General features: G+C 42.9%; 1 protein-coding gene across 1 annotated transcript in view; it reads left to right on the forward strand.

Annotated features, from left to right (window-relative positions):
* The window catches only part of LOC125036184 (serine/arginine repetitive matrix protein 2-like), a gene marked incomplete in the record, with an annotated part of 206,324 nt that overhangs the window by 14,790 nt on the left and 179,034 nt on the right, over window positions 1-12,500 (forward strand). The window contains 1 exon segment of the mRNA XM_047628626.1: window positions 9,714-9,745. Coding sequence (XP_047484582.1) covers window positions 9,714-9,745 — 32 coding nt within the window.

Below are 12,500 nucleotides of genomic sequence, written 5' to 3' on the forward strand. Positions count from 1 at the left end.
GCTGAGAAACTGACAGCAGAGAAAGAAGGTCTGCTCAGAGGTAGGCTAGTTCTTATAGATTTACCCATATGTTCAAGTATTCTATGTTTGAACCATCGTGTAGATGATCCAATATACCTAGCATTACATCTAGGACAGTTAAAAGTATATATAATATTTGAACATAATTCTGAATGCAGAGGCATTATCTTCTTAAAGAAAGAATTAATATTATAAGAGTTAACAAGAACAATGTTGAAAATGATTTGTGGGAACGAATGTTTGAGTATCTCACGTAATTGTTTACGAATAGTGAAGCTTATATATCCGAATTACGGTAGTTTTATGTACTTATTTTCTTTGGGAGCAGTATGGATTTTTGTGGATGGGCAATAGTTTAAGAACTTAGATTCATTATCAAATTGGATCCAGGAGGAGCATATGTTAAATGCTCTGTTGATTAGAGTGGTGATGCTGTTAATTTTATATTTCATGGGTGAGAAACTTAAATAGTTCATTCCTAAACCAGTGAAAGTAGGTTTTCTGTAAACCCATAGTAGAAAGGCGTCTGTTTTCTTTGGCTACCAGTGTGTTAAGAAAGGGAAGTTTGTTTTTCTTTTCTGTTTCACACGTCAACTTAATGTTTGGATGTTGTTCACTTTGTCCAATATGTGATTGCTGTTTGAACAAAAGAAATGTCATCTATATATATTTTTTGTAGAATATTGGTTGGAAATGATCAGGGCAATTTTTCAACCAATTATATTTATGATAGCATAAAAAAGTGTTGGGCCAAGAGGTGAACCCATAACCACACCGTCTATTTGAGTATATAATTGGTTATCAAAAGTAAAAATAGAATCTCTTGTGGCAACATTTAAAAAGGAATAAAACTTTTCTGATCAAAATGTGACAAGAACTCATTTGGTATGGTGTCCGAGATTATCTTTGGTTTCTGATAGAGGAACGTTAGTGAACAATGATTCTACGTCAGAACTGGCCATTATTGTTGAATTTCCAATGCCAATTTGTTTAATTTCATTCACGAAATCCAAAGTGTTGGCAGTGGTGTACTCATTTGTGATTAGGGGTTGGATGATTTGGACTAGGAATTTAGCAAGATTATTCTTAAATGTATTAATTGAGGATATGCTAGGTCGAAGGGGTGTACCTGTCTTATGAACTTTGGGGAGGCCGGGTCTAGAATCAGAGGGAAAAATGGAATGTGGCTTTGTTGATGGTTTCTTTTAGAGGTAAGATTCTATTTATCTTCAAATTTGAAGAGGTGGCTGGCCAGGTCGACATTTAGAAGTTTAAATTTAGATGAGTCTGAAAGAATGCTAGATATTTTCTTATAGTAATCAGTTTTGTTTAAGATTACAATGCCTTTCCCTTTGTTTGGTCTAGTTATCACAATGTTTTCATCATTTAAATTTTGAAGAACCTTGGTATATTATTCTGTAGGGTATGGGCTGTGTATAGATTATCTGCAATGCTGCACATACATAATGTTAGCAAATGCAGATATTTTGTTGAAAACTGTGTTTACTGTACCTTGGTAAATATTACAGTTTTTAAGCATATGACAGATTCTCTCAAAATGAAGAAAGTGACATAACGTAATTTTCGGGGTCGTAGAACAATATCCAAACCAAGTGATAAGGCATTCTTTTCATCATCAGTTAGAATTCTGTCTGAGAAGTCAAAAATGACTCTGTTTGCATCGACCTTATTGTTTAAGCGAACGCCCAAGTTTCATTTAAACTTCCTCAGATGGATTTCTTCAACAAGCCAGTCTTCTCTCTACATTCAGATTTATTAATGTAGAATGGCATTTAAAGTCAAAGACACTGACTTTTGATTTTAAGTCAAGGGCATGGTTATTGGTAGTTTTGCAAGTTTTCTGCTTTGTCTTTTAATTTCACTGACTTTTGATTTTAAGTCAAGGGGCATGGTTATTGGTAGTTTTGCAAGTTTTCTGCTTTGTCTTTTAATTTCACAGTCAATTCGTTTGAAAAGCCATGATTCATAGATGTTTCTTGAAAGGAAAGACTTATCATATAGTTTGAATCTGAGGAAATTGAGGATAATACCATACAATTTACAATAATCAAGGAATTTGAGATCCAGTTCTAGTTTCCTGGTTCTGAAGATGTTCTTGTTAACGCATTGTAGGTCTTGAGCGTTGGGTGGCCCTATATTTTCGTAATCATTTCTGTTGTTGATTTTTTCAAGCAGTTCCCACTTGTTTAGGGGATGTCTCGCCCTCGTGTACATGTCCTATTTTTTCCACAATGTTTCTGTCCTTTTCTTTTTGTTACAGTATGTTACCCGTTTATTACTGATTATTTTAAGAACTTTTTTGTCAGTTTCTTTTTTATCTAATAATATTTTATGTCCATTATTTCTAGTCTGATGAAGGAGATATAACTCTTCGAAACGTTACGTAATAATAAAGATGTTCAGCACAGCCCTGGTTCTACTTTTTATCGTTTATATAAACATATATAAATGTATATATTCATATATATATATATATATATATATATATATATATATATAGAGAGAGAGAGAGAGAGAGAGAGAGGGTAAAAGGCTATAGAACCTTAAAGCATTGGTTTGCTGGAGTAGGCATAGTTCTATAATAGCTTGACTCTTTATTACAGAAGAGTACAACACAGTGATGGAAACACACGAGACTAGTCTTAGGGTAAGCGCTGAGTGCGGGGGTCGTGGGCGCCGATCAGCCCTGTGTGTGTGTGTGGGGGGGAGGGGCGGTAGGCTGATGATATGACCCGAGCCCGGCAGGTGCTGAGTCCTCGCTGAGTCGATGGTTCTCTTCTGGACTCCGCGCCACGTGGCAGACAGCAACGTGGTCTATGTCTGATGAATTACACAAATCGTGCTTATGTACACGGAATATATATATATATATATATATATATATATATATATAAGAAGGAGGGAGAGAGAGAGAGAGGGAGAGGGAGGGAGAGAGAGGGAGGGAGAGGGAGGGAGAGAGAGAGATAGAGGGAGAGAGAGAGAGAGAAAGAGGGAGGGAGAGAGAGAGATAGAGGGAGAGAGAGAGAGAGATAGAGGGAGAGAGTGAGAGAGATAAAGGGAGAGAGAGATAGAGAGGGAGAGAGAGATAGAGAGGGAGAGAGAGAGATAGAGAGGGAGAGAGAGAGATAGATAGATAGATAGATAGATAGATAGATAGATAGATAGAGAGAGAGAAAGACGGAGATAGCGAATGAGAGAGAGAAAAAAAAAAAAGAGAAAGCGAATGAGAGAGACAATGAGTGAGTCTCCCCAATCCCTTGCACGTTATTGTCGTTGAGGTGGGGGTGGGGGCTTCAGAGACGAGGACTGGGATCAGTGTAAGGGATCACCCCTACCTTGGTCCTCAGCCCTCGGCTCAACTAATTTGGCATCGTCTTTTCTTCTCCTCCTTTCTTTCATACCCTTGTTCTGTCCCCTAATCGTTGTTAAGTCATTTTTGCCGTTTTCGCTACAATACTGCATCTTAATGCTTACTACTCCCATAACTCCCTCTAACAACCTTTATCTGATACTGTACCCCATCAATTCCACCTCTCCACCCTTTGCATCACCATACTACCCTCTAGTACTGTTCAACCTGTAACACTTTTGGTGCCATATAGCACTTCTTTACCTGAGGACTTTTCCCAAGCCTCATACTATCACTATATTTTGAATATGCCGCAAATGACCTTAGATGTTGACGCGGCAGATTTTTTTCAATAAATTAATATATGAGGGAGAGAGTGAGTGATAGAGAGAGAGAGAGAGATAAAGGGAAAGATAGATAGACATACATAGAGAGAGAGAGTGAATGAAAGAAGAGATAGATATATAGATGGAGCTAGAGATAGAGTGAAAGAAAGAAAGATAGAAGGAAAAACAAGAGAGAGAGAGAAATAAAGAGAAAAAAAAAGATAGATACTCTAGGTAGATGGCGAATGAGAGAGAGTGTAAAAGGCTATAAGTGCCTCCTACGTGGGAGTGGTAAGGCAGTGATTACTATCGGCTTGATTCTTTATTGTTGAAAGAATACATCTCATGTACATGAACATACGATACGATGACCTGTGTCAGGGGGTCAGGCGCTGGTAGTGTTCTTGACAGTTTGACCTCTGGAGGCGAATTGACGGGTTAGATTGGGTCAAGCATAATTGACATCTTGGTTCCCGACGGTCCACTGGTTTTAGAATCCAACGTGGAGCCTAATTTAGCTTCTGGTTTGCAGGCGCCATTTTAAAGCTAATGGCTTACACAAATGCACGCCAGTTTGCTCAGCCACCTACTCAGGCCTCGCCCTCAAAGCGCCATTTGATTTGCCTCAAGGGGTGACCCACCATTGTCTGTACCTGGGGCCAGATATTCAAAACAGTTTACAGTGTTGTATTTCACATCGGAGCCGTTTCAATGTCATAAGGCCTCCGAAGGCCATACTCGAAACAAAATTAGCCGCCATGTTATGATGGCACACATTGTAAAGTACTTGATAAATTACAATTTCCCCGGGGCTCTCATACCGGTTTAAAACCGGATATAGTACAGTTTATTTCCCGATCACTTAGTCGACAAAAACCCTTATTTGACTATAACATGCCTGTCTAATTTTAATACCGGGGAATTTTAATTGTCTAGTATTTTCTTTGTTTTTCATACTAAAAAATTAAATGGAAATTGAGTTGACAACCGACAAACAACGTTTTGATGGCTGCTTATCTTCATGACCGAGTATTGCAGCATGAAAGACACTATTATTGGGATCCCTTAGTTTATGTCAATGGAAAAGATAGGCATTTATTGCAATATCATATTTCTAAGATTTTTTTTACTATAACCTCCTTTGATTCAAAATATCCGACTAAATAAAGTTTTCTAGAATTATTATTTCGATTTGGGGATCTTATTTTCCATTAGAGTCGGTCTAGTACCATCCTCTTGGCTGTCTTGCCCAGACAGCTGAGGAGAGAGATGGGGTGGTACTTCCCTGGCTCCTTTGGTTTTAGGGTAGGAACTATGGTAGCCCTCTTCCAACTCTGGGGTAGAGTGGAAGTTTCCCAGGACTTGTTGATGAGTTGCAGGAATGCAAGCTCACCTGCCAGCCCTAGATGGGAAATGGTGGGGTACGATATCCCATCAGAACTTGGGGCTGTTTTTATAGGTTTTTCTTAATTCCCTCAGAGAAAAGACAACATCTGAGTTATTGGGTTCGGCTGCTCTTTCTCAGATATGATCAAGTCTACTTGGTTGTAGGCGTTCTTGGTTTGCCCTCAGTCTGGCTAGCAAACTGTTACTGCTTGTTATCGCAGAGAACATGTGCACCAGTCTGTGTACCTCTGATTGAGGGTCGTGGTGTGTGCACCTCGGGGCTGAGCAGCTGGTAGCTCGCCTGACCAATTACCACAGCTCTGTAAGGGTCGTTCAGAGGTCCATGGACTCACACCATTCCAGCCACTTTTCTTGCCTAACTCTTTTGGCAGTTTCCTTGGGATCTCTGACAACTTACCTTAGGAGGGCTAAATTGTCAAGGGTTCTTTACCTTTGGAATTGTTTTCTGCACTTGTTCCCCCTGTGGTTGACCTACTTAATCTCATCATTAGAGTACCAGGTATCTTTGTAACTCCTGGACCAAGACCGAGTTTTAAGTATGATCTGTGAGGCTGCTTGATTTATACTTGATTTAAGTCTGGCTTTAAGCACTTCTGCATTTTCGCTCTGTTCATTTTATCTAAGACAGTGGGCCAAGGCATTCTGAAAGGCTTGCCAGTTGGCCTTGCCTATTTTCCATCTAGGATTTAGCTGTGGCATTGATACTGAGCCAGCATCCATGAGTGTAGTAACAGTGCCATAGTGGTCACTTGTGACAGTCTCATCGACACACCATCTTATTCTCTCTACCTGAGGCGTAGTGGCCAAGGTGAGATCTAGGACACCTCTAACATGCGTTGGCTCTTGGGTATTGAGAAGAGCGATCTCGGGGAATGTCCCGAGCACACATCTGGTCCCCCGCAGGGAGCCAGGATGGGGTGGTGTGTATTTTAGTCTCCCCCTATGATCACTCGGTCTAGTGCTTCAGTAGCACAGATCTGGCTGATGTCTAAGCTCCTACAACCTGGCCTGCTGTACACATTGCACAGCTTCAGGGCCCCCCCTGTCAGGTGAATCTCAACAGTAAGAAATTCAACATTGACTTCACAATGAGGTGCATCGACTATAGTGAACCAGGGGACTGTTGCTATGACCACGGTGATCAAGCCTCTGGTGCCAGCTGTGCTTGTCAGCATGAAGACATGATACCCTGGGAAGTGTACTTGGTGTTAGTTATATCTGAGACATCTTTGTATTCGGATTCAGAGTCTGACAATTCAATTGTGAAGTCCTTGCAGATTGAGGGATCTTCATCTGTTTTTGGTCTGTTTGTCAGGCTATCCATGGATCCACTGGGAGATGGAGAGCCTTTGGTAGCTCTGAATTTTGTTGGCTGAGCTTTTCTCTTTTCAGGCTTTGTCTGTTAGTCTTTGGCCTTTGCTGACTTTACCTGGGCAAGCTCAGTCTGCACAGATACAGCCTGTTTTGGCTCCACCTGTGAGGGCTTGGTCAGGGTTGGAGTAGGGAGGGGTAGTGGGGCGGGGGTGGGGGTGGTTTCGCTCAGTCTAGCTTCCTTCCTTTCTGTAAGTAGAGACATCCGAGAGCAGTACTTCCATTTTGGTTACATAGTCAGTGCTATGCGGTGTAGTTATGGTTGATAGCACTATGTAACCAAAATGGAGGTGCTGCTTTCGGATATCTCTACTCACAGAAAAGCCAGGACAGGAAACGTGGAGGCGAGGTCCCTAGAGTTCAAAAAAGCAGCAAGGAAGATCCTCAGATGTTCGGAGAAGGGGAAAGCTTTGCTGCATCTGCTCGAGGAGACACCACGCACGCCAACGATCCGTGGGAACATCAAAACCCACAAAGAAGGAAAGCCCATGAGACCCATCAGCAATGGGACCGGGAGTGACCCACACCGGCTAGCCAAAAAGCTCGCAGCACCTCTCTCGAGCTCCTTAAACTCCATCAGCGGTTGTCATCTATCAAACACCGCCGATATGATGACAAAACTGCAAAACGTCGGGATGAGATGCAAAAAGCTTGTTAGCTTCGATGTCAAGTCTCTTTACGAACGTATTGACAGACGGGGCCATCGAAGCTGGAAAAAGAACGCTGACAGGAATTGACGAGGATGAACTACCGCTGCCGAGGGATGATTTCGTCGCACTCATCCGCCTCTGCGTGGAGTTTGGCCCATTCGAATTCCGAGGACGTGAGCAGTCCTCACCCAGTTGTTCATGGAAACCCTCGAGGCTGACCACTACCGGAACATCGTGGGGAAGAATGTAGTTTGGCTTCGTTATGTAGACGACATCCTCGCTGTAGTACCGACCAGGACGAACCTTCAAGACCTCCTCCACAGACAAAACACAGTGCACCCATCCATGCAATTCACCACAGAAGAGGAGAAAAACGAACAGCTACCTTTCCTCGACACCGTAATCCATAGGAGACCTGAAGGACCAGTATTCTATGTGTACAGAAAACCAACTAATAAAGATGATTTTATACGCTATTTCTCCGCCCACAGCAATTGAACCAAAGAAGGCATGGTTATTGGCTTCTTCCTCCGAGCAATCAGAATCTGCAGCCTGGAGTACCTGGAGGAGGAAATGCAACACGTCAACAATACCTTCCAATGCCTCCGTTACCCTCACGCCTTGCTCGCCCACCTCCGACGCAAGGCAGAAAAATCATGTCCAGGTCAAGAGGGGACGCCACACAGAACAAAACACACAGGATCATCATCCCACACTCGCAGCTGACGCAACACCTGGAGACCCTGTTGGCCCATACAATGAAGATAGCCACCACGTCTGGTAGGAAGATCGGGGACATCGTAAGGGAAAAGAGGTCAGACCACAGACCTCTCAGCCAGGTGTACAGCATACCTTGCGGCGGCTGCGATAAAGTTTACATAGGTGAGACAGGACGAGGCTTCCACGAACAACGAATCGACCAACACCGCAGCGCCCTCCGACGACATGCCACGAGGATCGCCTTCGTTATTCACTTCGACACCGACAGTCATCTCCCTAAGTGGTCCCAGGCCTCCATCAAAAAACAGGGCCTGCCCCTACGACAAAGGAAGATGGTAGAAGCGGCATACATATACTCTACTAACAACTTCAACACCGCAACGAGGAGCCACAAACTATCCAAGGTCGTCGCTTATCTGATCACCGATGCGACCTGACCGCTAAGTACATATATATACTTCTATGTATCTCTTGTTCTATATGCCCTGATGAAGCAGTAAATGTGAAAAGGCCTTCGGCATATTCGTGTGTTTCCCTGTACTTCCACTTCCCTTCACTGTTCTACTTGCTTAAGGCACACTTCGATGTTGTGTGCCTTTCTACAGACACCACATTTGGGCTTGGCCTTGCAGCTAGCCTGGTGGTGACCTTGATCGTGAATATAATTTTATATTATTTTCGTAATAACCTTTATTTCTAGGCTGTATGAAAATTACACATTCTTAATAAAAATACACTTTTTAGATTGAATTTACTTCATAATGGCAATTGTATATGGGAAAACATTTAAATATCCGACTAGCAACAATTGGCTTCTACAGATTGTAAAATCATGTTAAATTTTGCGGATCAAAAGAGCAAAGAGATACTAGACGATTATTCTAACTTTTTTTCCACACCTACGTCATAATCATAACATAAATCTGAAAATTTTATGTATTAATTAAATGATATAACCAAGATACACGAAAACCATACAGCGAAGAAATGTTTAAAAAAAAAAATATATATATATATATCATCCTTATACTTATTATTTATATTACTATAGTTGTAATTATCATCATGAAATGGTAATAATTTTGTATTTGTGGAGTTTTATTCGAAGGATCACTTGCTGCCTATCAAAATGTATGTACATATGTGCACGCTCATGCGCATATGCAGAATCATGATTTTGCACAATGATGATGCTAGAAACAGATATGAACGCGCACACACACACACACACACACACACACACAAACACAAAAACAAACACAAACACAAACACACACACACACACACACACACACACACACACACACACACACACACACACACACACACACACACTCCCCCCCTTGGCGCCTCTGCCTTGCCTGTACTCCTGCTACCATACTCCCGTGCTAATAAACTGTAGAAGCATTGACAACTTTAACTCAAAACACCCAAGAATCAAAGCAGTACCATTCAGGTGGGGACACGTCCTCCACCACTATATTACATCTGGTTCTACTAAGAATAAATTATCTCTTCTACTGTTCAAACTTAAAGTAGCAGATATCTTACTGAAAAAAAGGAAAGCGTGTTGGGGAGAAGAGAGGCATGACATTAACAGAATCTGCTGAGTTGTAAATAGAAAAAAAACATGAAGGGTCCTACTGTACTCGCACGAGCCACACTAATAGGGATTAAGAAGAACGGTCAGTGTTTAGTGAGAAAAGGCGACGGTTAAAGTGGATGTGTGGTATGCAACTTGATCTAACTGTTTCCTTGAATATCATCAATAGCGGATTGTGTTAATGAGCGCCAACGTAAGAACATGAAGGCAATTTTCTGTTTCATGATAATGTATCTTTTTTTCAGAATGAAGATAGTTTTCGAACAACTAGGGCCATGTAAGTGCCAGTATTTTGTTTTTTGAATGTTGAGTTCTATGGAAAATATCGATTTTTATTTTGTTGCCTTAATCCAGTAAATTTGCTACCTGAACAGTAGGATATATGTCTTCTTTTATGATTAATATTTACGATAGAATTACTCACAAATACCTTTCATGCCTGAAATAGAGAGAGAGAGAGAGAGAGAGAGAGAGAGAGAGAGAGAGAGAGAGAGAGAGAGAGAGAGAGAGAGAGAGAGAGAGAGAGAGAGGGAGGGATAGAGAGGGGGGAGAGGGAGGGAGAGGGAGGGAGAGAAGGGAGGGAGAGAGAGAGAGAGAGAGAGAGAGAGAGAGAGAGAGAGAGAGAGAGAGAGAGAGAGAGAGAGAGAGAGAGAGAGAGAGAGGAAGTGGGAGATGGAGATGGAGAGGGAGAGAGAGAGGGAGATGGAGGGAGAGAGAGAGGGAGATGGAGGGAGAGAGAGAGGGAGAGAGAGGGATGGAGAAGTAGAGAGAGGGATGGAGAAGTAGAGAGAGGGAGGGAGAAGTAGAGAGAGGGAAGGCGAGGGAGAGAGAGAGAGAGAGAGGGGGAGAGGGAGAGGGAGAGGGAGAGAGAGAGGGAGAGGGAGAAGGCTGATAAGACGCCTTAAACATATGGTTTAGCAGGAGTAGTGTAAGGGGACGGTTGGCTTAACCTCTTTTATTGAGAAGCGTAAGCAACACAGATAATTCACACGGATACAAGTCTTGGTAAGGCTTAGTTTTCGGCAGGCACTCTCACTGACCTGGGTCATCCTGGGCCTTAAGTACTGGTGAGTGGCGTGGGTACGCCACGACCGCCGGCTGGCTTGGGCTAGTATGGCCGAACCACGTGGGAGCCAGCTACGTGGGAGCCAGCTACGTGGGAGCCATTTATATATACTTTATTGCTCGACCACCTACTAACGCCTCGCCCTCGAGGCGGCTGATATTTGCCTCAAGGGTGACCCAACCTGGCTGGTTCTTGACTTGTAAACACTTCGTTCTTGCGTGTGCTGTCCCTGGTGCATCTTCGTGGCTGCTCATCCCTGTCGTCATCTTCATCTTGGTCCGTCTTCGACATCCACACGTCCTCGAAGGTCTCGCACAGGTCCTCCTTGACTTCGGACTCGTCCTCGTAGTCCTCGACCAGGCCTAACTCGGTGGCTTACTCGCCCAATGCACGTTCCCGCAGATCTCATCCAGGTCCTTCTCACTGCTTGCTCGTACCGACGTCCTTGTTGTCCTCGTCAGGATCACGGGCGTCCGGCAGGAAGCGTCCTCTTCGGATGACGAGCTCCTGGAGGTTGAGTGGATCTGCGGCATCCAAGTTCACAGCATTATGGGTCGACTGGTACCTGCTCTGGCGAGTTCCTGGTTCTTCACTGGATCTACGGGCGTACTGGCAGGCGAGGCCCTTCCACTTCCTGGGGCGGCTTGCTCTGCTCTGACGATTATCCTGGTCTCCAGGCTTCTGGCGAACTTCCGGTGACGTTTTTCACAGCGCCCGAAGGTGACCGTTTCTACAGCATCGGTACCATGACAGATATCGTGAATAAGATTATACACACAAGGGTTAAGATAGTAAGAGAAAAGAAGAGACAACAGAGAAGAGGGGATGTTAAGCGCCACTAGCCGATTATTTATAGAATTTGCAGTTTTTAAGGTTGAATTTTCGTTATTTTCGTCTTCTTTTTTTTTTCATTTTGTGTTTTACTTTCATAAGATTAAGAAGATAACAGGAGAGAGAGAGACGATAACAGCGATCCGCATGGACCTAGCTTGAACTGCCAACCGTCTCTGATAGACAGGAGGGTAAATAAGGGAAATGACAACGGCAATCTGCAAGGATTTACTTGAACCAATTGTCGTAACGCATGTAATGTATGTAAATAATAATTCATTTACAAGTCACACATCACGACTGACAAAATAAAGAGATGCGTGACCGTGTGAGTTTGTGTGTGTGACAATTAATGAGAGTGAAAGTGACCTCACACAGACCGGAAATTAACGTTCATTTTACACAAATGCAATAAACTAGCTATAGAAGCAATACAAAATTATTTTAAGTACTACATTGAATTTAACATTTAATGATATGCAACAGAATGACGCACTATGAATGGTGACGTGAAACACATTCGCAAGTGAATCTTCATGGGGAACAATCTGCCGAGGTATTGTCAACTGCACATGCAGACTTCATTGACGGGGGGGGGGGGTCTATACCCCAAGAATGCCATACTTCATGAAGCCAAACGAGCTGGGAAAATTTGAAAATAACCCACTCTAGCTGCGAGTCTGTGATGGGCGCTCATGCAATGCCCTAGGGGTATTAATCATGCATCACAAATCGATGGGATTTACCCAAACATGGCAGTGTCGTCTAAAGTGTGAGCAGGGTGTGATTAATAAGCGAATCACGATTCTAGCTTATGCCCTAGTCCTACATTATTTAACGGACATAACAGTGGGTCACACCGGCTCAAAAAGTTGCCGAACGAACTAACGTCGGAGCGCGGATCTATTAGGCATATACGCAACCCCAAGTAATCAGACACTATGATAAGGGGAAGATCCCTGGCGCTATATAAAAATGTAAATAATTCGCGTTACAAGCTCCGCTCTAGCGCCGATAGAACGTGTCACCAATGAACATGTAACGGATGCTACGCATTATCCTATAATGTAACAATCTCGAAAACAATATACAGGAAATGCCAGTTGTTCTCACATTCCTTTTCATGTGTCAATCA

Source organism: Penaeus chinensis, chromosome 20, assembly GCF_019202785.1.
Source record: "Penaeus chinensis breed Huanghai No. 1 chromosome 20, ASM1920278v2, whole genome shotgun sequence".
NCBI classification, from domain to species: Eukaryota; Metazoa; Arthropoda; class Malacostraca; order Decapoda; family Penaeidae; genus Penaeus; species Penaeus chinensis.